We start from the raw sequence: 27,402 nt of genomic DNA on the forward strand, positions 1-27,402 counted from the left end.
CACAACACCCTCTTTAAGAACTGAGTGAAAATCGTGCTTCTTATAGTAAAGTAAGTACATTTCTCGCGAATGGAAAGTGAGTTGCCTCAACTCACACTTCATTTTCTAAGAAGGCTAACTATGATATGGATCTTTTATGATGCGTTTAATTACTTCGAATTTAAGATTTGAGGTTTTTTAACCAGAGTAGAGATCCGAGGATCTCTAGTCCTACACCACCACCACCACCACACAACAAAACATTGCTTAATCAAAATATTATAAAGGTAAAAATCAAAACCCATCACGAGGATGATCCAGGATAGGGAAAATTTTTGAGACGGGGCAGGGTGGAGTGCTTGTTCCACGCACCCGCCCCAGTCCACTGCCATCCCTAGCGGCTTGGTTTAATGAATACGGGTGGTGCCCACGCTCCCCACATGCAGGGAGGTGGGTCCCACAAGATTCTCGGGAGGAGAGGCGGTAAGGATAACAACGTCAGGCTGCTGACGTGTAAGAAAAGTGGGCCCTGTCACGTCTGACTGGACATCTGGTCAAATCCCCGTCTCACCTCGCAGGATAGGTCTGCTCGAGTTAACGAAAAGTGATGGCGTGTTTGGATTCAGGAAATCCAGTGGATTCGAAATCCTACTCCAGCGAATTCTTGTTTCTGGCTGAAAAATGGCCCAAGTATTTAGTAGAATCGGATTCCAATCCCACCAATGGCCCAAGTATTTAATTAGTAGAATTGGATTCCAATCCCACCAAATTCCCTCAATCCAAACACAGAAGTAGAAATAAAGAGCAGTCTCTTACACCCTTTGCTTTGCTTGACAAACTCAAATGCAATTAATGTTATTTCCCACTTCCCACACTCTAATTTACAATATACAACGGGACCTGCATTTCTATGATCGACCATGATCAACTCCGGGAGCTCCTAGTGTAAGAACGATCCCTTGAAGATCTGTTAGCCGACTCCGCGATGACCTGACCGGTGCAAGTCGACTTAGCTGCCGGGGTTCAGGTGTTCCTTGAGCTCCTGCTGGTCTTGCTGTGAGTGGCACTTGAATCTTCTGGCCCTCTGCAACATTGGTCACTTTCTGTCCGACTAGAATTGGCCTGAATTGTGAATCACGGCCATGAATTGGCAGGTTTACTACCTTGCTTCCATTGTTGTGCTCTCTTGTCTCCATTAGTCTGCCGCCGGAAACCGGTAGTACATAGCTAACCGGCTTTGCACTGGCCTCAACCTGCATTGGTCTTACAAGTGTTGTATTTCCATCGCTCAAGTTCTGGATGGAGACCGCAGCATGGGGGGTGCTTGCTAATGCTGGATGTGCTAAGACCACTGGTGCGGTCATTGGTGTTGCCTCTCTTGCGACGAAGCCGGGACTCTGGCAAATATAGCTGGTGCATGAGATCTTGCCTTGAATATGGCAAAAGATCATTAAATTTTCAAAAGGATGAAGAGCTCCTTATTCTCTGTAATTCGATAAAAAATGGCAGTAATAATATTTAACAGGATCTTACTGGGGTGAATAAGATTCCTCGGAATATCTGCCCATTCACATTTGCAGTCATGAGGTAACCTGAATCAAAAGCTCCATCAACAGTACCCTGAACTTCAGCTCCAATCTGCAATGGTACAATAAAGACATTGTCCATTATGAATCCATACTTTTGTCACTCCTTGGTTTTATGGGGGAAAGTTTTTTGCAAATTGAGAGTAATGTTTGAATTTAATTGTGATCATAACTGCGCTCTAGCGTTCACCATTGCCAGAAAGGCCAGAAGATTGAAAAGATTACACTTGCAACTATGCTAGTTTATAAGCTTTCAGGTGACAGAATGGTGATGGAAAATGAGAGCACTGTTGGTGTTTCTTTCACACACACACACAACCATACAGCATATGATTCACTTGGTCTGCATAAGATGCAAGACGCATTTGGCCTTTTGACAAATTGGAAATGAACATATATAGCTTCCGCCAACCTACCACCAGTAAATAGGTGATTCGGGGTTGTTTTCTCAAATCTGACACTGCAGATGTGTTTCGCATGGTCGATTTGCTAGGAAATGACATTGGATCATGTTTTTCCGATAAAAAAAAGACTTTTTAAGCATTGAATATTTTTTAAAATTGTAGACCGTCAAGTTTTACATCTTATAATAAAAACCCACCTGTGTTTCGGACCAGATATATATATATATATATATATATATATATATATATATATATATATATATATATATAGGGCATGATTTACTTTGTCTGTATAAAATGCATGATGCTTTTGAGCACTCACCAAGTTGGGAATAGCTGTCACTTTAGTTGCTGCCATTTTCTGTGGAAGTACCTGATCTGATAATGTTTGTTGGCCTTCTGGCCTCCCATTTTGTGAAGCATGAAGAAGTTGCTCTGGTTTTGACTGCCTATGGACTGCAGCAGGCATAAAATGACTATTATGAGTGGTTCTGTGCAAGCTGTTTTCTAGCTGCAATTTATGATGTGATAGGTAGTTGGACTGGTTATGACTCTGCTTCCTTTGCTTGAACAGACCAGCTGGTGGTGAATTAATGTCAGGATTAAGAGTGGCCTGTTCCTGATCTGACTGGGAGGGTGATGATTGTTGGGATAGTGAATGAGAATGCTCATCCTGTTCTGCTCCATTCTCTAGAACCCTCAACTGTAATGTCCTCCTCTTTGATTGAGAATTTCCTGTATATAATTTCAATAAAAAGTTCAGAGAAATGTTTTCTCTTAAGATGATAACAGTATCAACTAGCACAAAACCAACCTGAGCTTTGCAATGAAGAGTGCATTGATTCCCCATCAACATCACTTGATCTACCATTCAATTCATTGTTCCATGATTGGTCCCCAAAAACAATAGACTTCTGCATAAGCAATATAAAACAGCAGGACTTTCAATATCTCAAAGGGTGGATGTTTGTCAAGACATGAGTTTCTGAGCATACATGTGAAGATATAGCCTCCTTTTCAGAATTCTCAGCTCCGTGTGTGACACAATTCCTGTGAGATGTTGAAGATTTTTGCTTATCATAACTCCATTTGCCAAAAATCCTACATTCGGATATGTTATCGCGTTCATTAGGATGCTCTGTTCCTAATTGCAGGATGAGTAATTCATCTAAAGGGCGTTCATCCTCTCCACATCTGCAGGTATATAGCGTGTAAGATACTAATTTGAATTAAGAGAAACTAATAGAAAAGTTTAACAGTGATAATGTCAACCAGAATGGATTGCATGCGAAGAAGATGGCTAGAACAAATGGGCTCCATATTGTGCATATTCATTTTATTGGTTGGACCAGAATCCTAAAGTATGGAAAACCAAATTGATAGACCTAGCGTTTAGAAACTTCAAAGCAACCAGACTACCAAAAAGTTCAAAGAATGGTGTTCATGGCCATGTTATATATGCTAGCTGGCTATGAGAAATGGCAGACATGGGCTAACCCTCCATAGATTGCTATATCAGAACGGCCCGCTACAGCACTATGTGAAAATCGTCCTTGAGGTTGCCGACCACATATATCCAGATGGGTCCATGTACTGCTAATCAAGTCAAGAGCCCAAACATCGTTATAATATTGCCGGTCCCCAACTCCACCAATGACATAAACCTGCAAACACAAACACGTTTCAACTTTTCTGTCTACTAGTTCTTTTCTAGGAAATTAGCAAGAGAAATCCACAGTTCAGGAAAAAGAATATGACCTTAGAGTCAACGGTTACAGTTGCATGACCTGCTCTGTTCCCTGGTAAAGATCCTTGGACCATCAACTGCTAACACAATAGAAGGCCATTAGATAAAGGAGCTGATAACTGATCATGTCTTGCGTTCTGAGCAGGCATAGAAAACAGCCAGGGTCATGAAATATTTCCAAAGTTCAGACAAAAAGAGCACTTAACAATTAACTTCTTTGATGGTGTTAATTTGGGTGGAACTTCAACTATGACAAAAGCAATTATATGAAATGAACTCTGGGGTGCTATCCTAAAAACATTACTACCACGAAATTTTGAAATTTGTTAGGATAATAAAAGTTGGTGAGCCTATTAACCTCCATTGGGAACCACACAAGTTAATATATTCCAATTGGGAAATTTTGATTCAGTATTTCTATGCTTAATAAAATTTAGACTGCTTAATTAAAACAGATGAAATTAAATTTAGTTGATGCAATCAACTTATATTGCACCTACTCTCTTCTTCCAACAATTGAATGAGCAGTTTGTATCACTGGTAAGAGATTGTAGTGTATCTTCATGCCAAATGATATTGAAACCAGATATGCCTACAGATGCAAAGATCATAACCAAGAGCCAAAATTTTATATCATGCTTAACCTTTAGATCTTGAGTTAGGATCCCACTCTTTTTTTTACATAAGAGACAGAAAAAATAAAACTGTGAATTTTTCATGAAGCAGAAAGAGTGATCCCCAAAATGTGGAAGAAATAAGCAAAACAAAAGCCCAAGAAGAAAATGATTACCCTCGTCCAAGTTAGCGTGTCCATGTCAAGAACATCAACATCACCAAGATAACGATCACCACAGTCCCCACCATATACAATAAGCTTGTTCTCAACTGCCACAGCAGTGTGGCTATCTCTTGGTGCAGGAATTTCACCATTTACCACAGGGGAAGTCCATTTCATGTTCTTCAAATCAAGAATATGAACATCATTCAAGTAATTTCCTTCCCCTTCTCCACTCCCTCCAAATATCACAAGCTTATCGTCGTCTATTACTGTAGCAGAGTGACTTTCCCGTGGGGATGGTGGTTTTCCTTCAAATTTCGGTTGGCTCCATTCTTTGGTTCTAAGATCTAATATATGAAGATCATTTATTTTCTTTGACCCATTGGTTCCTCCTAGAACCATCATTCTGTGCCCAATAATGACTGCACTGTGACTGTCTCTTTTTCCAGGCTGCTTTCCTACTGTTGCAAGGGTGGTCCAAGCCATGGTTTTCAGATCTAATCCAAGAACATCGCTGAAATGCATCCCGCCGCAGCATCCCTGTTTGAAGAAGATGATATCATGATCAACTCAAATGTAAAATGGCATAACAGCAGTCTTACCTCCTTTCCCTCTCCTACAACTAATGTAATAGTATGCTCATCTCCATCATAAAAAATATAGGTTTCTGGCATTAAGTTATACAATTGAAATTGGGGAAACCTATCAACATAACTGAAGTTAATATGAGCAGTAGAAGTCCATTATCATCAGTTGGAAGAAGCTAGTAAGGGAGATGAAATCATGAAAAAAAACAATTTTTATGTCTGACGGGTAAAAAAACCAAGATAAGTGAAGAAAAAGAAAAGAACAAAGGAGAAGAAAAATTAACAACCGTATCAGACTAGCAGAAAACCAATAAGCTAAACCTGACTCGTAAATTTAGGAAAAAGAAAATATATGCCTTCAAGGAAACACAAAATTATATCAAAAAATACATAAAAATGAACTACAAGAACAAACAGCGTAAATACTAAATAGTCCGTATGGGCCGTATAAAGCAAAATAACTGACAAGATACCTCTATCATAAAAAATATTGAGATTCCAAAAACCCTTGAACCCTGCCACAATTGGAGAAAAAGAAAAAGAAAGAAGACAGATTACTGGGCAAGCACTACCTTTGCTCTAACTAAATCCAGAAAATTCTCCCACTAATATAAATTCATCAACTTTATTTCAAAAATGCAAAATCCTCTATCCAGGGAAAAAGAATCCCAGCTTCAGGTGCTTGTAGCTTGCATACAGCATCAAATAAACAAGGGAAAAAAATATCAGAACACATACCAACATAGATTGAATTAAGTACCTTTCATTTTTTTAAATGCATGACAGGTAATTAAAGCCAACAACTGAATAATAAATCAATAAAACAACTAGAACAGAAATATATGGAACTATTAACTGTTTCACCGAACCTCCCAAGTTCACCAATATGGAAATTCAGAGAGTATTTCTCATGAATTGCTCATGCTTACCCCATACACATACACAACTCCATCAGAATAACAAGCTGAATGACCCCATCTCTCAGATGGATTGAACCCCAGAACCTTTGGATACAACCACATTGCCTTCCTCAACCCCACATTCACATTTGCCATCTCTGCCGTTCTGAAACTTTGAAGTCCAGGAAATATGATGAATATGGACAAAACAAGGAAATATAGGAAAAGGATACCATTCAAAATAAAGCAGCAGTATTCAAGAAGGATACAAAAAGATATGTCAAATGTACAAGACAGACAAGATTGGTGCTTTCATTTTCATTACAAGTGCAGTGTCAACCAAGGCTACTGAGAGCCATCTGGATGTATTTAACTCTAGGTATGGTGGGAAGCATGAGCTCATGAAGTGATGGATTTGATGAAAGGGAGTAGAAAAATAATGTTGGAGGTGTGGTGGATTGTGAAGATGGTGCTTTGGTGGGGGCGCTGATAGGAACTGGGTGATGTAAAATCATGGGAATATGACTGTTAGGGACCAGAGAACATCTTCCCTTTAGTATCTAGGAAAGTGAGCAACTTTTGTTTGGATAATAACAAGTCTTATGTCTCAAACTTTTATTTTACTTTAGTTAATACTAGGAAAAAACATTGTGTTAGCAACTGTGTGGATAATAACAAGTTTTATTTATGCCTCATTTTTTAGTTTAACTTTAATTAATACTGAAAAACATTATGTTATTGTACTCAACAGTACCTTTTTCAGGTAAATTAACAGTCAAAGATCAAAAGAACAGGAAAAAAAGAGAGTGGAATTTTCCCCTGATATCCTCAATTAATATGGAGAATATGTGGAAGTTACATTTCAAAACGACCAGTATTTCATTACCATGAGGTTTGTTGTTACGTGTTGGAAACCTGAGCTGTTAGGTTAAACCCACTCAGCTCACCTTTGAACTTAGTGACCCTGGCCTATGTTAGCTAGAAATCAAACTTAAGAGACGTGCACGCTTAAACTTGATTGAGTCAACCTCAGTTGGGAGAGTTGGGGTCAAATGAGATTGCTGGATGGTTAGTTCACACTATCACAGCCGAGCAGTTCGGTACTACTCATCCCCTATGTCATCCCCCATCTTCATTCTTCCTACCCCTCTTAAATCTTATGTGCAAGTTGCTTTGATCAAATCTGACCCAGGAACAATTTAATAAGAATTGACCCTTGAATCATACTTGTCCAATGAAAAAATATATTTTTTGAAATCGCAAAATTTTGTGTTTTGTTAACCATTGATTTTTGAATTCCCACAAAATCCTGCACAAAGTTGGAATTTGCTAATTTAAATGTTGATCTTCACTAAATGAAGTGATGTAGATCACACTTGTAGAGTGTGATTTGAAAACAACTTGCATGTATGAATCAATGTTGTCAGTATCGGGTATCAGCCCTGAATTCCTTTGGCCATAAATTCAATTGTACCAATACTCAAGTGAATCGTCCTGTATCGGCTCAAAAATAATAAAATAAAATAATATTAAAATTAATAATGTTCAGTATTTTTCATTTATTAAAAAATATTTGATTCAGGGGTGAAGGGTATCGATTTTCTGCTGGTATGATGCTTATCAGCCTATACGCACCAATACTGATATCATAATCTCACTTGAGGGTGGTGTGCAAGGATCCCACTCTTAAATGTCCCAAGTGAGATGCACGGTAGAGATTAAATATAATCAATGGTTGGTATATACAATATAACTCCTCAAGTTAAGGGTTATATATATATATATATATATATATATATATATATATATATATATATATATATATATATATATATATATATATATATATATATATAACTGAATATGTAAACTGGTATGCATCCAAACTGGTATGCATCCATATTTTCATAGTTTTTTTTGTTTTTTTTTAAATTTCACTGTACTTATGTGAACTAGATGCTTGGTTTTATAGAAATTGATTCTAAGATCATCCAATTATGATGTATAAAAATGATCTTTTAAAGCTTGAAAATCAATGGGTTAAAATTTTCATAAATATTTAAGCATACAAAATCATTTTTCTTGATCAAATAGTCGATTTCAAGCAAATGAATTACACTGAATGCATCTGCAAGGTTAGATTTGCAAAAAACCCTCTGAAAATCTTTTTTTATACTAGCTTTCATACTTTGCTGGTTTATATATTTCAGTTTTCATATATATATTAGAATGAAGATTGTGCTTCTCTCTTTTTTTGTTAAGTCACCCTTAGGACCCTCCAAAAAATCATAGTTTTGGATGTTTTATGCTAAATATAAAAAACATATTTTTAATTAACCATCATTGTGCTTGTATGTGTACGTTAAACAGGTAAAAAGACAAATGTTATCATTGTACTGAAATTTGATGATAAAAATATTTACATTTTTACATCAAATCAATTCAAAACAAATCTTCCAACGATAAACGCATCTGGGGAGTACAAATCTAGTATAAAACACCTAAAACTGTCATTTTTAATGCTCTTAATAAGAAAAGGGCAAAAAAGAGAAGGGCATCTTTGTCATTAAAAATTTTTAGAAGTCGAGTTTGGCTGCCCATCCCATTGAATGCAATGCACAACTGTCAATTTATGACATATAACCCAAACATCAACAACAGGGTACAAAAAGGACTTGAAATGCTGGATCTAGGGACACCATCCTTGTCCGATAGAATACCTCCAACAAATCTAAAATTTACTTAGATTTTTAGTGTCAGGTGGGGTTTGGATGCTCTCGTGAAAAGATCACGTGCAATATGATTGCACAAATATTTGTGCATTAAGCACCTGATCACCCTCCATCTTGGTGGACAGTCATGTCAGGTGTGGGGCCCAAGACCTGATGGAGGGCGATCCGGTGCTTAATGCACAATTTTTGTGCAATCATATTGCACCCTATCTGGACACGATGCTCTCCACTTGTTGAAAAAAGCTAAGTCTTTGGTGAGTTTCCTCTCTGTCACGGGGATACTCTACTTAATAGTGGTGTTTGTGTCGTGTCTTTTCCTATTGTATATTATTGATTTATTTCTGATGAAAAAGTTACATTAAGTTAGCCTGTTTTATGTTCATTTTATCATGTCCTCGCCACAGTTTATTTTCTCTTAAATTGGTACTTCACAAGGAATTTATTTGTCATCAAACCCGACCCAATGACACCCTTAATTGTGAGTCACCTCCAAACATTTGAGTCTGGATAAGGTGCAATATGATTGCACAAAATTTGTGCATTAAGCACCCGATCGCCCTTCATCAAGTCTTGGGCCCACACCTGAAAGGCCCTCCCCAGGATGGAAGGTGATCAGGTGCTTAATGCACAAATATTTGTTCAATCATATTGCACCAGATGTTTTCACTACCTAAAAAGGCTATTTTGCAGAACTTCACATGAACACTTGGACTCAACATAAACAAGATTTTGGTTGCCAAGGCCTACCATGTTCTAAGTTAGCTGTGGATGTTAACAGGTCCGGTTTGTATCAGGTACCAACCCCAACCCAAATTCCTGGGAATGTCAACCTGAAAAATACTCAGATCGACCCAAACCCAACCCAAGTAATATGAGGGCCGGTTTGGGTCATGATTCTTTTTAATACCGGACCCGACCTTGCTTTTTTGTCAGGTACCTGACCCAACCTAAGTATTATATATATATAATAAAAAATCTCTGAAATTATGCAGGTCCAAGTTTGGGATTGACCCGAAAAAAATTGAAATCGAACTCGAACTCGAACTCGAACTCAAACATGGTGATTTGTTATTTGAGCGGGTTCAAATATACCATAATGGGTCGAGTACCCCCACCGTTGATAGTACCAAAAGGCATCTCCTACTAACGTGCATAATGATAAAGCACAAGCCAGTGGTCCACCAACTCACATGCATCCATGACATTCATATTATTGGGGAAGATGGAGATGGGTGGCTCAAGGATCAATCATTATGAATTCTTCTAATAATTAATACACAAATACCATCATTAATCCTGATAGTGGGGAGGGTTCTTTTAATTTGCTTCGAGATTGTTCACTTACACTTCCAAGTGTCTTATACATTATTGTCAGTATCGGTATCGGACATGTATCTTTTTGGCGAACGATTCAGGTGAATCAGCCGATACCGATTCTCAAGTGAATCATGATGATTCAACCAAAAAATAATTAAAAAATTACATGTGTTAAAGCCAATAAAATATAAACTTTAAGCTATTTTACATTTATTAAAAAATAATCGATTCAAGTCAGTATCGTATCGATTTTTTGAGGATTAGATGGGCAGATCCGCACCCATAATGACAACACTGATCTTATAGGCTACAAGTCTTGACCAGGTGTATTGGTCACTAATAATATTTCTAACAACATTGGTCATTTCAATGTGCCATATAAAATAGGCAAGGAGTCAATATATATTATATGGTCCTCTAGAAGTTGCAAGTAATTTAACTTGATGCTTAAGGTTAGGAGTGTTAATGGGTTGAACTCGATCCATATCAAACCTTATAGGGTCAGGGTTTGGTGATAAACAAGAATGCCTGATTAGAATCTAGGTCAGACCTTCTAAAGGGTCGATTGATTAATATATGAAGCTGAGTATGATTTGCAAAATTTCATACCAGACCTGGGCTCAACCCGAGTTCTAATTAAGATTCGTAATTCAATGTAAAAATGATAAGAAAAAAATATTATTTTACCGGGTATGGTTCTGGTCTGATTCACATAATCTTTATAGGTTCTGGATATGGTTTCTCTTATGATGAGTTCAATTGAACTCGGGTCCGGATCCAGTACCATCATCTCAAATCAGGTTTAGGTCTAGTTTTTCTTAAATCCAAGTTGACACCCTATACTTAAGCCTAGGGTTTTTGGGGCTTAAAAGGAGTTGGTTTAAAAGTGAAACTTGGAATGGATTGTGGAATCAATTTCCTAGGGGTTGTGTGGCCTGTGATTTTGTCGTGTGTTGTCTGGTAGGGGATTGACAATTGACATTTTTGCCCTTCATTCAGTGACATATGACTCTCATATCTACAGTCGCTTTGAAAATCTTGTAGGAGTCCGGTTTCAAAGAGCAGCTATATTCCTTGCACATAGCATTCGCCACTTGTCCAAACTTTAAGGATGAGAAAATGGGTAGGGATGGCAGTGCACGTGGGCGGGTCTCCACCCTGCCGCGTTTTAAAATTTCACCCTTCATCCTCTGCTCCATCTTCTCATGGATTTTGATTTTAACCACAATCTTTATTTTATGTCATCCATCGCCTGTAGAAACGGTAGTGCTTGCCATCCTCTGCTCCATCTTCTCGTTGCACTCTTTCGTTGGTCCCCAAACATCCACGACTAGAAGGGGGAAATGATGTTACCTTAGCTCGATAGAGTTTCCAGAATTCGTGCAGGCTCAAAATCTGAAGATAGAAGAACCAAATGAATCAAGATTCAAGATGTGGGAAAATGTATGGTGTGAGTGATACATCTCATTGCATATAGGAAAAATGCAAACCCTAGAAACGAAGGAAGAAACAAAAGCAAAGAACAGATGCAGAGTTCTAACTAGAACCAATTCGATGGCCTGAAAAAAAACTTCAGAAGTAGTTTTAAAGAAGAATAATCAATGTTTGATGCATCCATCTATATGCCTAAGACGAAACTGTTAGGTGTAAGAAGGGAGGGGAGAGAGAATTCAAATATGAAACGTGGGTTGTTTTCCTTCCTTTTGGAAAAAGTTGGTTTTGATGACCTGGAATAGTCTAATATTGATGGTGTTTGAGTTTGTTGTGAGATTTATAACCCACATGTAAACTCTTACACTTGTTGCTAAGAACAACGGGTTGGGATGACTATCACACACACGCGCGTGCCCGCCTGCCGTGTTGTGTTGAGCCGGGCCGGTTCGGGTTTGGGTAATTGGCCCTTTAGGGCCATATCCAATCAAGACTAAAATATCTTTTTGCTCAAAGTTTCTGTGGATATTTGGATTCTTTAACGAGTTATGAGAAATGATAACGGGTCACGGCTCCTCGTAGTCCATGCCCGTTATGGCTCTTCGGATTCCGTTAACGGATCTCGACTCTTCAATTTTCGTTAATGGGTCACGTTTCCTCGGATTCTGTAACGGGTTCCTTCCACGCTTTGTAACCGTTCGTGAGTTATAAAAGCATAGTTAGGGCTGGGGTTACTTAGATCCTAGACGCACTGATTTCTGAAAAAGAGCTCTGCGGTTTTCCCTTTCCCTGTTGCTCTCTCTCTTTCCTGAGTTATCCTGAAAGGGGTTTGTCTGCAACATCGGTTCGTAGAGGTTTTTTTTGAAGGATGATCCGTCGGAGTGCACCGTTCTGATCGGCGAGGCTATTGTATCATGGGGGAAGGACGTCGGATCCTGTTTGCACTGTATGTGGGGGCGAATCTTCTCTAAGGGAAGTACTTTCGTACACCTTAGTCTTTTACACAGTATTAACATGCTTTCGTTGTTCTTATTGTGTTCTACGCATCTGGTTGTTCATGCGCTGTTGTCTGAATTTTGGTGTAATGCGAAAACCGACATGCCTGCTCCATGTTTCTGTTTCGATCTTATGTTAATCATGATTTGTATTCTGCTGCATATTATGATTTATATCATGTTTTATATCATGGTGATGATTGTGAAACTGCGTGATCTGAAAGTTGATCCAACAGAAACCGTGTTCGATGAAGAAAGAAACCCAATGTGTAGCGAAGAATGCGTAAATCCGACATGTTTTCCTTCAATAATCCTGATCGACTCTGACAACGACGAGAATACGATGGTGATCGTGATGAAGATTGTGAAGATGGAGAGGAGGATTATTCAATGACACATCTGCAACAATGACGATGAGCACTCACATGTATGATGAAAAAATGATGATGATGCAATGATCATGATGATAGATGGCGATGATGAGGAGGAGAGAGAGAGAGAGAGAGGACCTGTTTGAGTTGCTCGGAGGTAAGGTTGAGGCTGTCGTCGAGCTTGACTTGGAATGAAGCGTACTCCTCCAAGGAGAGTTCTCTCTCTCTCTCTCTCTCTCTCTCTCTCTCTCTCTCTCTCTCTCTCTCTCTCTCTCTCTCTCTCTCTCAGCTTGGGTTTCTCCGGCCTCTCTCCATCTCTAAAAAGTACTATTACTTCTTAGATAAGTTCTGACTCGTATCGGTATAATCGTCTCAGATTGATTCGCTTTTTGGCAAAAGCTTGTTGTAGCGGGCAAGGCCTAATGAGTGTCTACGGGTCGGGTATAGTTCAAACCTAAGTAGAACCAAACCCAAACCCGATTTGAGACGATGGTATCGGGTTCGGACCTGATTCTAATCGAATCCACTATAAAAAATAACCATACCCAGATCTTATCAGGGTTACATGAACCAGACCTGATAAAATGATATTTTTTATTATTTTACAATGAAAATTTGCGGATCTTGATTGGAGTTTATGTTCTGAATGTGATGGAACCTGATCCACCCTCGGGAGAGCTACAGCTCAGATTAAGCAAAAAACCCAGAAAGGCAACCAAGTCATGAGGATCACCCAGATCCTAAAGGATTACATGAACAAGACATGATGAAATAATATTTTCTATCATTTTTACATTGAAAATTTGTGAATCTTAATTAGAGTTTATGTTTGGTATGTGATTGCACCAGATCCACCCTCAGGAGCGATCAAGAAAACAGAAAGGCAACCAAGTCATGAGGAGGCCATGCATCTTGAGCAAGATGCAAACTCAGAAAGAATTTCAGTAATTGATCACGGTGATTTGATTTGGCCAATTCATGAACTACAATGGAGTTTATGTTCGGTAAAAACAGCGCAGCAGGAAAGCATACAAGGGGTGCAGAGAAACCACAATGACTAAAGAGCTCAGAAAAACAAGAAAGTATCTGGTATACTCAAATTAGTTGATCAACTTTCGTCGATCAGTAACCAGTACCTCTGCACAAACATCAATAAACAAAGAAAGAAAAAAATCTGGCAGCATGGTAGAAGCAATCGCCGAAGCCACCACTTTCTTGCCGCACGGTAAATCGCTTCCTGAAAGTTCGGAGGCAATGATTCCGGTTGATCATCTCTACAAAGGGATCAGGTTAAAGGATTTTTCTGGCTACTAGTTCATGTTCACAGCTAGCAAAACGGTTAAAAGGAATGGAGTTTCGAGTTCCTCCCGGTTCTGAAAACTACGACAGGCAAACTTTGTCAAGTAGCTTCTCCATTTCCGGATTCAACTCGACCTTGTCTGCCTCCATTCTTTGGCGCATATTGGGCTCTGTCTTTCCAGCAGCAATGTAAGTACGTATCAGCGACTCGTAGACCCCCGTCTGCAGACTGTCGGTCTTCTTAAATTTCTCATACAACCCCTCGGCTCCATCAACATTGCCATCTTCCTCTAAGTATTTCTGCAGTGGCTGCAACTGCTGTACCCTTATCTTCCAATTGTTACCCATAGATTTTGAAACTGCCTCATCCAAGTACTTCAGCACCAAATCGAACTGTGACTTCTTCATGTGGTAATCCATGAATATCTCCATGGTTTTGACACTTGGTTTGCCTCCTTTCTTTGTTGCTCCCTCAAAAAGGGATTCCGCTTCATCGATCATATCACGGCTTACATAAACAGAGATCAACACATTTGCCAACCTAAAATCATAGTTTAAGCATTTGGATTCCCATTCATCAAAGAATGCCCTGGCACCAGAGATATCACCTAACCTCACCAGGGATTGAAGCATTATTAGATAGCTCAGGTTTGTGGTCTTTGGAAATGCAGATTTTAAAGCATCCCATACTCTATTAACCTCAGATGAGTTACCCGTGCCTGTATACAGGCTCATCAGAAAATGGAAAACCTCCCGATCCTTGTTGTCGCTCATTTTCTCCACCTCTTTAAGGGTGGATTCTGCCTTTTCAAACAAGCCAGCTTTGACATAAATTGCAGCCAAATTGCTGTAAGTGGACCAATCAGCAGAGACCTTGCTCTCTCCTTTCACTTCTTCTATAACCCTCTCGGCTCCTTCAACATTGTTCATGGCTGCATAGCTGTTCATCAAAAGATTATAAGTAACTGTGTCAAGCTTCAGACCCTTTTCTTTCATCTCTTGCGCCAGTGGAGGCACTCGCTGTGGTTGCTCTGTCTTCAAGTACAGGGTCATTAAGTTGTTGTACACTAAGGTGTTAGAAGCAAAATTTTCTTCCTTCATCTTCTCACAGAGGGATTCTGCCTTGTCTACCATTTTCTTGCTGCAGTAACTGTTCAGTAGGGCACCATAGGTAGCCCAATTCCTTTGGAGTTTGGGAAGACTATGAAAGTACTTCTCTGCTGAATCCATCCCTTGAGTCTTTGATAGAAGATCTATACGGACTGCATGGTCCCCACGAGACAAATTCATATCTTTTGTATCCATCCATTCAGACAGCTGCACATGTAAAACAAAAACCAAGAGCCACTGAGAAAAAATGTCTCGGAAAACATCATACAGAAATTATCAGATGATCAACCCATAATTCATGCTAGTGATTTGTCTGACACCATAATGATCAAATTTACAGCAATACCACGCCACTTGAAGTTATTGATGCAGGATTACCTAAAAGGCTAAAACCCAGTAAGCATTATTCTTAACTAGGATTTAGGAAAAAGTAAGAAAGTTATTTGGTATGCCCCTACATATCTTGAAGTTTACGGTTTCTCTTGAAGTATATTAATGGAATTACCAAGACATAATGTTTTGGTAATGTCGGAGAACTTCATTAAAAGAATTGTTAAAATCAGGCCAAAACAAGGTTTTCAAGATAAACAAGATAGGGTAAGATCTAACACAAATGAGCATAATCAGTCTGTAGCATTGCATAAACTTTTTGAACTCTATTCTTACAAAATAACAAAACAAGCATTTCTCCCCCTAAATCCTGTAGCTTCCACGTTCAGCAAGTACCCCAAACTTAAAACTGCTACTCATTTTGCCAAGAACCCACAAGATCCTTACCTCATGCTCCCTCAGGTAAAACCACTTAAATTCCTGCTTCCCACTAGTGCTCTCACTAACAATAACACACTCCTTTCACTATGCGAAGCAGCAATTGCCTCCAAGCTCCTCTAAGCAAAGGAAGGAGGAAATGCTCAGTATATGTGGTCCGGTGATGGAATATCACCCAGGTCCACGACAGATATGTTCACACACTCTTGAATCACCGTGTGTGAGTTTTCACTAAATAAAGGCTTTATATAGAAAGAGGAAAGACTTCCAACTACAAGTTAGGTAGGAAATATGATATGGCTCAACCATTTACAACTGTGATTATTGACATTTGACTCATCTACCTCTTTTGAATATCCAGCCTCTTTAGGTAATTTAGATATGATAAGGCAGCCGTGATTGTTGCTTAGTTGTCAAAGGCGCTAAGTGGAGCCTAGGCGGTGAGCCCCTAAAAAGACTAGGCGGGGCCCTAGGTGGACTAGGCGGTAAACCAAATAAAAAAAATTAAAAAAACATAAAATATGTAAACAAACTGCTAAAATTAATAACAATCATGTATACAACATAAAATCAATCAACAATAAGCAATAGACAAAACATAGCATGTCGTCAAACACTGTAAAGCAATCATATTACATAATCTGCTTAAATTTATAATATATGTTTATGATATGTTAAAATATATAATTATATATATTTACACAGACAACATATGTGTGCAACTGGGCATCAGCATATGTGTGTGAACTCAGCATATGTGTGTGAACTGTGGGTGAATGTGAAGTGTGATTTCTGAAAAAGAACTGTAAAACAGATCATATATGAAGTACACAGTCACAGAAATATAACTCACAAAGACACAAACATAACTCAGAAACATCAACCATAAACAGATTATATTAAATTACAATACATACACATATATTTATATATATATGAGGTATATAATAAATAATAAGCTGAAATACAGTATTAAGAAAAGTGTCTTTCAGCATATAATATTGTATTATATATGCTGAAATACAGTATAATTAACAGGAAGAAAAAGAAAAAAAAATTGTGAACCGAGAAAGAAAGAGAGAGAGAACTAAGAACGAGAGAGAGAGAGAGCAGAGTGAGAATGAGAGTGAGAAACTGAGAGAGAGAGAGAGAGAAAACGAGACAGTGAGAGAGAGAGGAGGCGCACCCGATACGTCTTCTTCCTGTTCTTCTTCTTCTTCGTCTTCTTGCCAAAACGAGAAAGAGGAGTGAAAAAGGAGAAAAGGGGCGAATTAGGGCTCTCTTTTCCCCTTTTATATGGGTATTAAGGTCAATGTAAAAAAAAACAAAAAAAAAAAGACCAACCTAGGCGCTAAAATAGGGCCCCACCGCCCAAACCTAGTCCCCTAGGCGGAACCTTTGACAACTAAGGATTGTTGACTAATATTTTTTGTCGTGATTGTTGACTAACATTCCCCCTCAAACTGGACATAGGGAATTTCCACAGTGCAAGTTTGCATTTCAAGTCTTCAAACTTTAATCTTGGAAGAGCCTTAGTTAGAATGTTTGCAACTTGATGAGCGGAAGTCACATACTTTGTAGTAAGAGATTCACGAGCAACTTTCTCCCGAACGAAGTGATAATCTGTGATAATCTATCTCTACGTGTTTCATGCACAAATAAAAGGCTGGTTTGATGGCAACCTGAAGTGTTGAAACATTATCACAAAGAAGAACAGGTACGTTGGCTAAATACACTCCAATATCACGAAAAATAAATGAAATCCATGTGAATTCAGCAATGGCCAATGCCACCAAGCGATATTCTGCCTCTGAACTTCAGCGGTCCATTGTGGGTTGCTTCTTAGCACTCCAGGAGATACAATTGGCTAAGAGGAAGGTACAAAATCCAAAAGTTGATCTCTTGTCAGTGGGCATGCAGCCCAGTCAACATCAGAGAAAGCATAGAGATCTAGAGTTGTCTTGGACAACAACCGAATTTCATGATCTATAGATATGTGAATGTATCTAAGTATTTGTTTCACTATCCATAAATGAAAAACTGTATAACTCATAAATTGGCAATCATAATTTATACTAAACAATAAATTGGGTCTTGAAATGGTTAAATATTGAAGTCCTCCAACAAGGTTTCTGTATAAGGTGGGATTACGAAATGGTTGCTCTCCTTCTTTTGGCATTTGAAGATTGGACACCATGGGAGTCGACATCGGTTTACAATCTAACAACTAGGCTTTACTTAGGAGATCATAAGCATACAGTCTCTGGTTTAGAAACAACCCCCTAAAGAACTTATGAACTTCAATACCCAATAAATAGTGAAAATATCCAAGGTCTTTCATGGCAAACTCTCACTGACCCTTTCTACAAATTCTGACAAGAATATAGGATTGGTCCTGGAAAAGATGATGTCATCAACATAAATCAATACAATTGTAGTCCCATGATTATTTTCGCAGATAAACAATGAGGGATCTGCCACACTGAAGTAGAATCGCATTAGCTAACAGGAATAAACCGAATTTGTCATAACAGGCTCTAAGGGCTGTTTCAAAACAATACAGGGCCCTTTTAAGCAACAACATGCTTTGGAAAAGCCTTTTCTCAAAATCCCGATGGTTCAATGAAAACAGTTTCTTTTAAATAGCCATGTAAAAAGGTGTTTTGAACGTCCAATTGGCAGGTGTCCCAATTGTGAACAATAGCAACCGTGAGAATGATTCTAATGTAGCAGGTTTGATAACAGGAGAAAACGTTTTCATGAAATCTATCCTTGGAATCTATTCAAAGCCTTTGGCCACTAATCGAGACTTCAGACATTCAATAGTTTCATCACCTTTCAACTTCGTTTTGAAAACCAACTTACTGCCTATGATATTCATGTCTGGAGTTCAAGGTGCCAATTCTCATGTTTTGTTTTGATGTAAGGCTTGCATTTCGTCAACCATGACTGCATACCAGCCGGGATGAATAAGAGCATCTTTAATTGTTTTTGGCTCAAGGGAAATAACAGTTTCCAAGAAATATTTAGGATTTGGTTTCACAATCTCATCCTTCATTGTAGTCACCATTGTAAGATTGTTTTGGGTTTGCTGGATTGGACGAATCTCAATTTCCTCTAAGCCTTCACTTTCTTGTGTGACAACAGGATCATGGGAAGACTCAATTTTTACCTTGAATTTCTTTTTCTTGGATCATTCAAAACAACGTGAGTTGAACAATTGTTGCCTTCTATATTCGACCTATAATGCTGATTTCCATACGTTGACCAACATAGGCCTCGTTGTGGTTGGTATGCTCATTATTCATGTGAAGAGCATGCATGGTTTTGTGGCCTTAATGAAGAGCCACGACTTCATTATACAGGTGGCTTCAAAATAGCAGCTATAAAGGCTTCATAGCCTCCAACCAGGCCATTCAAGAGCCAAAAGGCCACATTATGGTCTTCTATAGGTTTTCTAATGGCTGTGAGTTCATCGCATATCCATTTGAACCCACTAATATATTCGGTAATAGGCATATTTTTCCTCCAATATGATTGCAGTTTTTGAACCAACAGAAAATCCCTCTCTTGGGACTCATGAGCAAAAGAGACAACAAGAGTGTTCCATATTTAGTTGTCAAAAGCTTCGCCTAGGCTAGCTAGGCGTAAGACCACAGCCTAGGCTTATGGGTCTAGATAGTAGGGCCCTGTTTTTTTACCTAGGCTGCCTAGGCAGTGCCTAGGTTGTCCATGCCTAAGTCGCAGGGACATAGTTGTCATGTTTTTTAAAAAAAAAATCTTTGTTCTTTTTTTTCTTTTCTTCTTCCTCTCACCCCAAAATTTGTTTTTTTATTCTCTCATTTTCTTCTATTGTTTTTTTTTACCTTGTTTTTTTTTCCTCCTCCTTTCACCCCTCTGCTTAGTTGTCAAAGGCAGAGCCTTGGCGGCCTAGCCGATGCAGTCTCTCGGTCTGATGCGTAGTTGCACACGCATATATGTTTTCTGTGTAAATGTATATAATTATATATATTAACATATCATAAACATATATTATAAATTTACAATATTCTGTGTTTATATTATATATATACATATAAGTGTACTTAATTCATATATAATCTATAAGTGTATGAGTTGTCTATTTGATTGTTTTTATGCAATATAATTACTTTACAGTGTTCGACAACATATTATTATTTGTCTATTGCTTATTGTTGATTGATTTTATGTTGCATACATGTTTGTTATTAATTTTAGTAGTTTGTTTACATATTTTGCATGTTTTTTTAATTTTTTTATTTTGGGCATCGCCTAGGCCTCGCCTAGTCTTTTTAGGGGCTCGTCGCCTAGGCTCCGCCTAGCACCTTTGACAACTAAGGTTTCATACCTCAGATGTCGTTTGCAAACCAACCACAAGCCCAAGAACTGCTGCTGAAAAAGTTCCCCTGATCCATCCTCAAAGTAGTTGACCTGATCTCCTCCAAGCAACGAAGTCAAGATTGGGAGCAGTTGCTTTAACTCCATTATTGTCCTGTATTTCAATAGTTGATGGCGACATAGGGTATTCCCCATCAATGAACCCAGCCATATCTTGGCTCTCAATGAGGCCAAGGAGTTCAATCTTCCAAAAGAGGAAGTTCGTATGAGAGTTTTATAGTGACAAAGTTTGCCGCATTGAGATTGAATGGATATGGGTGTTTGGAGGAGGTATATGGTTGAGCAGCTATTGCAGCAGGGAAAAAAAGGACAATAAAAAATCAGAGATCTCCCAATGGGAGCCTTGATATCATCTAAACAAAGGAATAAGGAGAAAATGATCAGTATACGTGGTTCGGTGATGAAATATCACCTACGTCCACGGCAAATATGCTCAGACACTCTTGAATCACTATGTTTGAGTTTCCATTAAATATAGGTTTTATATAGAGAGAAGAGAGCCTTCAAAGTTCAAACTACAAGTTAGGGCAATACGATATGGTTCAGTCGTTTACAACCGTGATTATTGACATTTGACTCATCTACTTTTTTTTAATATCTTGTCTATTTAAGTAACTTAAATATGATAAGGCAGTCGTGATTGTTGACCAACATTTTTTGTTGTGATTGTTGACCAAATCCCAACCTCTGATCTATGCAGAAAGGTTTCTTCAACCTCACTTTCCAAGGATAACACGTAATGTCATTTTCATTATTCTTGCTGATCTCCTAAATCATGGTTATCTCCTCATCCTTTTTGCACTCTCTTCCTCTCCTTATTGTGCAGGAAGCCAAACAAGCCCAGTATTGGGCTGCTCAAGTTTGATCCAGTTGAATTGAACTTGTACTCACGATCCTTCCAAAGTCTATGATGTTTGCACTTGGATGGCCTGGTTTTTTTTAATACTTCTAAGATAATATGGCAACATGAAAATGCACCTCAGCATTTGACAGCAAGTGATTATCAAGATTAGCGGCAGACAACAACGCCCATGTTTTCCATTTTGATTACCACAGGCAGCCAAACCTGGAATTGCTTAGATCATAGCTCTGGTTCCAGTTTCATTCCTTAAGCTTCGTCTAGATATTGAACAAACTGAGTGCAAGCTTTTCACAAGCATGAAGCACCCCTATTTGCCTTCCATCCCTGTAAATGATGTGATCCTCTCTTGATGTTTTAACTTCACGTGTGAAAAAATAGTTGTTAATAATATTGATCTGGGAGTTGGAAAATTATTTTCTTCCTCTATTTGCATGGATAAACTATTGATGTTTCTTTCAATCCTCAAAACAAGAAGTGCTTTGGCTGATTCACATTAAGATTAATTATGATCTTTTGCCACAAGTCCTTTCTTAAGGATAGGTTTACCAATGACAGATAAAACAGCATATATCAAATTGCAAGTATAGATCAGTTCCCTATTTTGCATAACTGCTGGGTTATCAAGGTAGATAAAACAGCAACAAGTCGGATTGAATGTTTCGGTTTTAACTTTGCATAGCAACAAGAACTGCTATTACTTGTAAATTTTTCTTCTTCTTTTGGTGGGGAGGGGTGTTGCTTAGCTGTAAGCCTGTAACCCTGATGCATAAAATGCAAACCAACTTTTGGTGATACAAGAAAAATATTGTCGGAAACAACATACTCAAATATGAATACTTGAGCATATCTATTCAATTCTCTGGGGGTGAAAGTGAGCCATATTCGCCAAAATCGAACTTCACAACTAAAGCAATGATGATTCTAACCAGGGCTAATGAAAGCACCATAAGACCCGAGGAAGTGCGCTTCCCCGAAGGGCGTTTCAGAAGAGTAAATGTGGTGCTTCTGAAACGTGTTGGGAAGTGCCAAACTTAATTGGGAAACGTGCTTAACCTCCCATTTAATGGGAAGCTCACTTTTCCTTCTTTTATCTTATTTTTTTCCTTCTTTTTTCATTTTTTTTGCTTCCCCCTCACTTCCACCTTACTTCTTAGGTCGCTTCCGGTTCACTTCTCTTCTCGCTTTCGAGATGATTCCTGATTCGCTTCTAAATCGTCCCGCGTTTTTCGCTTCCTAAAATTTTGGAAGTGCCTCGCTTCCCCGAATAGCTTCCCGCTCCCACTTGTCCAACTAGCAACTCTGGTTCTAAGCATTATATCAAGCTCAACAGCACAATATCAACAGACATCAAGATTTCAATGCAGATGCAACTAAAATAGCTATGTTGAATCAGGGAACTGAACTTAAAAAGGCTTGTCACGAAATACACAACTAAATGGTGATGATTTGGGCGGCTACATCTCAATTAGGAGTGCATAATAACAAATAAAATCATCCTGAATTCAACAAAAAATGAACAAACAAAACTACTGAAGTTCATCAGCTTGTCGATACACGATGCACCCTTGCCACTGTCTCATTGGCAAAAGACTACAAACTTGACTAGCCTCATGAGCAATCTAAGAAAATTGTGTTTGATGGACCACCCGCAATCAAAGATCACCATATGCAACCGACCGACGTCCTTCCATTCTATATAATTTTGTATGCGTCTAAATGAGATTTGAGAGCATTTAAGCAATGCCCAACAAAACGAAACCTAAATTCAACTAAAAACAAACAAAACTACTGAAGTTGATCATCTTATCAATACATGATGCACCGTTATCACAGTCTCGTTAACAAGAAACTGCAAACTTTACTAGCCTCATGAGCAGTCTAACAAAATTTTGAACGACGGACGACCACCCACGATCAAAGATCACCATATACAGACCATCGCCGATCGCTGACCGATGACATTCTGTTCTATATAATTTTTATGCGTCTAAATGAGATTTGAGTGCATTTAAACAATGCCCAACAAAACGAAACCTACTCGGATCACCAACAACACAGAAGGTACCTATAAATTCCAGGCATTTCAACCATTAACAAGGGTTTTTTCGATCACTCCCACCGGACAACAACGAAATAGGTGTGCAAAACACACAAATCACGAACATGTGTCCAACAGGAAACTCAAACTCAATAGAAAAATAGCTCCTTTAAATGAACACAAAATGCTCGATTTGTCCACCAAACGAGAGTATATAAAAGCCACCCAACCAAATGGATGGTGTTAGCGAAAAAGAAAAACACGAGAAGGATCCAAAATAACTTCTTTCTCTACGAATGGAAGAAAACGATGTAAAAAAAACACATGGGTTTTACTTGAAGAGCGTGTTTGAAGCGTTTGTAGCCGCGAAGCCTCTTGATGAAGCGCTCGATCTCCCACTTCTTGACCGACTTCCCTTCTTCTAGCCACCTGTTGAGCTCGTCGGCGGCGCTTCCGTCGGTGCCGCCGAGGGCGAAGAGCCGCCGGAAGAGGGAGCCCTCCGACGATTCCCGGGAGATCGCTGCCGTGCCCGTCGACAGGCTCCGTCCACCCCTGCTCAACGCCCTCGCCAGGCTCGCCATCATCTCTCTCTCTCAATCACAGAGTGAGTGAAGGTTTTGATAGGGGAAACCGGGGTTCAGGGTTTATGGACGATCTGGATTTACGTTGATGTCCTTGCTCTTTTGGGCCATGGCACGGAGACACGCTAATATAATGACGTATCGTTTGTGACACGTATGGCGAATATTTTAATATTTTTTAATTTTTAAGTATTATTTCAATAAAAATGCATTTTTATATTAAATTTTAGTTTTTGTGTGATTGAAAAACTAAAAAAAAATATTGTATCCTCGTTTTATGCTTAAACAAAAATTGAACTTGCAAATCAAACACGCGTCGTGCGTTGTCATGTCCACGTATCTTTGTGACATACGAGCTTTAAAGCTGACATAGACATTGGCTTCTGACCTTAAATCAAGCATAATAAAGCTAACAGCCAACGAGCAAGGATCAAGTGCCATCACATGGTACACTTTGAGTGTGCCTCTCACTTGGCAGCCCTTCATCCTGAAAATATCAGGTGCAATATGATTGCACAAATATTTGTGCATTAAACACCGATCACCACTCATCTTGAGGACAGGGTATTATGACATGTGTGGGACCAAAGACTGGATGGAGGCAATCGGGTGCTTAATGCACAAATTTTTGTGCAATCATATTGCACTCCATCTGGACTTCCCTTCATCTGCTTTTCGGCCCCACAACTGACAGACTGTCAGCCAAAGATGAAGGGCATCGGATTCAGCCAATGCCTGATCACCCCGTTGGCCACACGTGCGACCTAAGAAATTATTCATTTAAAATATACCAAAGTATTGACTGCAAAGATAAACCAATAATGTAAGTTGTTTATGCTTTATCTAAACAGGTGACTAGCATGGTTAATTTTAATGCATAAAAAAATATCATAAATAAAATGTTTAAATGCAACATATGGCTTTATGATCTGAATAAAATATATTCAATAAATAAGATTTTTTTTATTTATAATTTAAAGAAACCCTACTCGGCACAAGAGCTGATCACGCTGTCTCAGCCACCCATACCTACAATCGTCGGACCAGTAGCATAAGACTCGGAGGCTAGGACCTCTGCTCCAGGGCCTATGCTACATGTTGGCTTGCACATAGCCAAGGCCCCACCCCAAACAAATAAGGTAAAAGTTAATGTGGTTACGTTAAATTATGATATTTAATTATTTCATCTAATACATTGCATATTTATTAACATTAGGAATATGTGATAAAGTATTTCAAATTAAGTAATTAAAAGTTAGAAATAATACACATGTATGTAGGAAATATAAGATGCTGAAACACAAATTTGATGGGCTGAAGCGTGTGCTATTATGCTCAAAATCACCAAAAAGGTCCTCACTATTCGAACACTCTTTTCATGCATAAATTCTTTTTTTCTGTTGAGAATTGCACACTTGATTCACCTCTATTCTTTCATACAAGACATTGCACTTATAAGAGGTTCAAGCTTGGGGCACATCTCTTTGAGAAATCCTTTCAGCCTCAAAAGACACACATCTTGGTGTTTTGTACTTGTAATTATATTTTAAGGATAATTTATTATCTAATTAATTATATGGAATATGTTTATTATTTAACTGTTATATGTATGAACGATTGTGACTATTGGGACAGCCTTCTAAGAGTCATCTTATAGCTACATAACCTTACATCTCTCACTTGGCCATAAGTGACATATTATGTTTCTATGCTTGTGATAACTAAAACCTTGTATACACACTTTCTAAGTGATATTTATTTACTCACCACTTAGGCATATTTGAGTCTTATTTGACTCACATGTCTAATGAAAACATTCCCAGTGACTGCCTTGGTTAGCGGATCTGCTACCATGTCACTTAAAAGAGTATAACCCAATATTATTTTATTTTTTATAAGTATATCATGAATATGTTGATATTTAACTTCAATATGCTTACTTTTAAAACTCTAAACACATGTTTGTATCAGTCTTATAGCAACTTTATTATCACAATAAAATTCAAAGGAATCATTTTGAATACCAAATTTTAACTCATTTAATAAGCGATTTATCCACACACCAGAAGTGATTGCTATGTTACAGGCAATACATTCAGTTTCTTGGGTATGTTGTGCCCCACGCCTTTTTTCTTGCATAACCATGCAATTGCCTCACCTCCTAACATAAATACATAATCAGAGATGAATTTTGCTTCATCTCTATATCCAGCAAAGTCAGCATCTAAATAACCCACAAGCTTTAAACTATTTAGCTAACAACATATCTTGAGTTATTTAACTCCTTTTAGATATCGAAAATTAATTTTCACTACTTTTCAATAAGAGAGCCTAGGATTATTTTGATATCTACTTACTAGACTTACAACAAAACTTAAATCAAATCTCGTGCAAAGCATTATATACATCGTGCTTTAAATTACTTGAACATAGAAAATATTAAATTTATTTTGTTTATCTTTTGGACTATCATTCTTACTTAGTTTTAGACCTTTTACTACAAGAATATCATTTGCCTTTGTATTGTCAATTTCAAATTTATTTAGAATATGGTCAAAAAAAAAATCTTAACTTAGACATATCAATCTTGATTTTCTATTTCTTTGTATTTTAATTTAAAAAATATATGAAGCTTAGCCATATCCTTCATTTCAAATCAAGAACCTAACCATGATTTAGTCATATTTATGTTATTTCATACGATTAATATGTCATCAACATAGAGAGATAACACAGTAAACTTACTTCCATTATTCATAGCATATATACAGTGGTTCAGACTATTTGTCTCATAACCCAACTCGGTTATAGTATTATGAAAAGTCAAATACCACATGTATTAACAATTGTAATTGTTGGGATGGCCTCCCAACAATCATTTTATGGTCACATGACCTTACATTGTTTACAGTCTAAACAAATTTTATTAAACAAAAAAAAACTTATATAGTCAAAAAAAAAAATCTCAATTAAAAAATGGCCTTAAAGGGGTTTGGCATAGTGGGATGGGACCTAAGCCGCTAAGCAAGTGGTCTAGGTTCAAATCCCATGGGTATCACCCCATGTGCAAGCCAAAGTGTGTCGACTCCCTGGGAGCAAGTGGTAAAAGCCCATGAAATTTTATGCTGCATGGAGAGGGCGACCATAAGTACGACGAGCAAAGCCAACACAGTTAGGTCTTGATCTTGAAGGTGGTTTCTCCATGCAAATATCAAAAGAAATTAAAGGAAATGAATTTTCTGTATAAATAGGTTTCTAGGTTTAGGAAAAATGGACCTCTCTTGATTTTTTTTTTTGTTTTAAGAAAAACCCTTTCATTTATTTATGTTTCACAAGTTTTGAAAACATAGTTTTCTAAGTTTGGAAATTGTTTCACATGAAATGACTTTCCCACGTCTGAGTAGAGTTTTTTTAACCCTGAGCTCGACGCAAAGTTTAAGGACTTGCCACTAATAGGGATCAGGTAAAAAGAATATAATTTTTTTATCTTTTTTACATT

The 27,402-nt window shown here is 38.0% G+C and overlaps 1 protein-coding gene and 1 pseudogene across 1 annotated transcript; both read right to left on the bottom strand.

Moving 5' to 3' along the window:
• Positions 1-799: 799 nt before the first annotated feature.
• Positions 800-6,143, bottom strand: LOC149820645 (uncharacterized). The gene is made up of 9 exons (XM_089983149.1): positions 6,011-6,143; positions 4,507-5,034; positions 3,728-3,793; positions 3,467-3,633; positions 2,965-3,163; positions 2,784-2,883; positions 2,292-2,704; positions 1,513-1,617; positions 800-1,376 (listed from the first exon to the last, which is right to left on the bottom strand). Exons 1-9 carry the CDS (start codon positions 6,134-6,136, stop codon positions 888-890), a joined length of 2,193 nt encoding a protein of 730 aa, XP_089839275.1. The 5' UTR covers positions 6,137-6,143; the 3' UTR covers positions 800-887.
• An 8,063-nt stretch (positions 6,144-14,206) lies between these two features.
• LOC149820646 (large ribosomal subunit protein mL101 (rPPR4) pseudogene) lies at positions 14,207-23,903 on the bottom strand (annotated as a pseudogene).
• Between the last annotated feature and the right edge of the window lie 3,499 nt (positions 23,904-27,402).

This window comes from Nuphar pumila, chromosome 12 (genome assembly GCF_984573655.1).
Source record: "Nuphar pumila chromosome 12, dmNupPumi1.hap1.1, whole genome shotgun sequence".
NCBI lineage: Eukaryota > Viridiplantae > Streptophyta > Magnoliopsida > Nymphaeales > Nymphaeaceae > Nuphar > Nuphar pumila.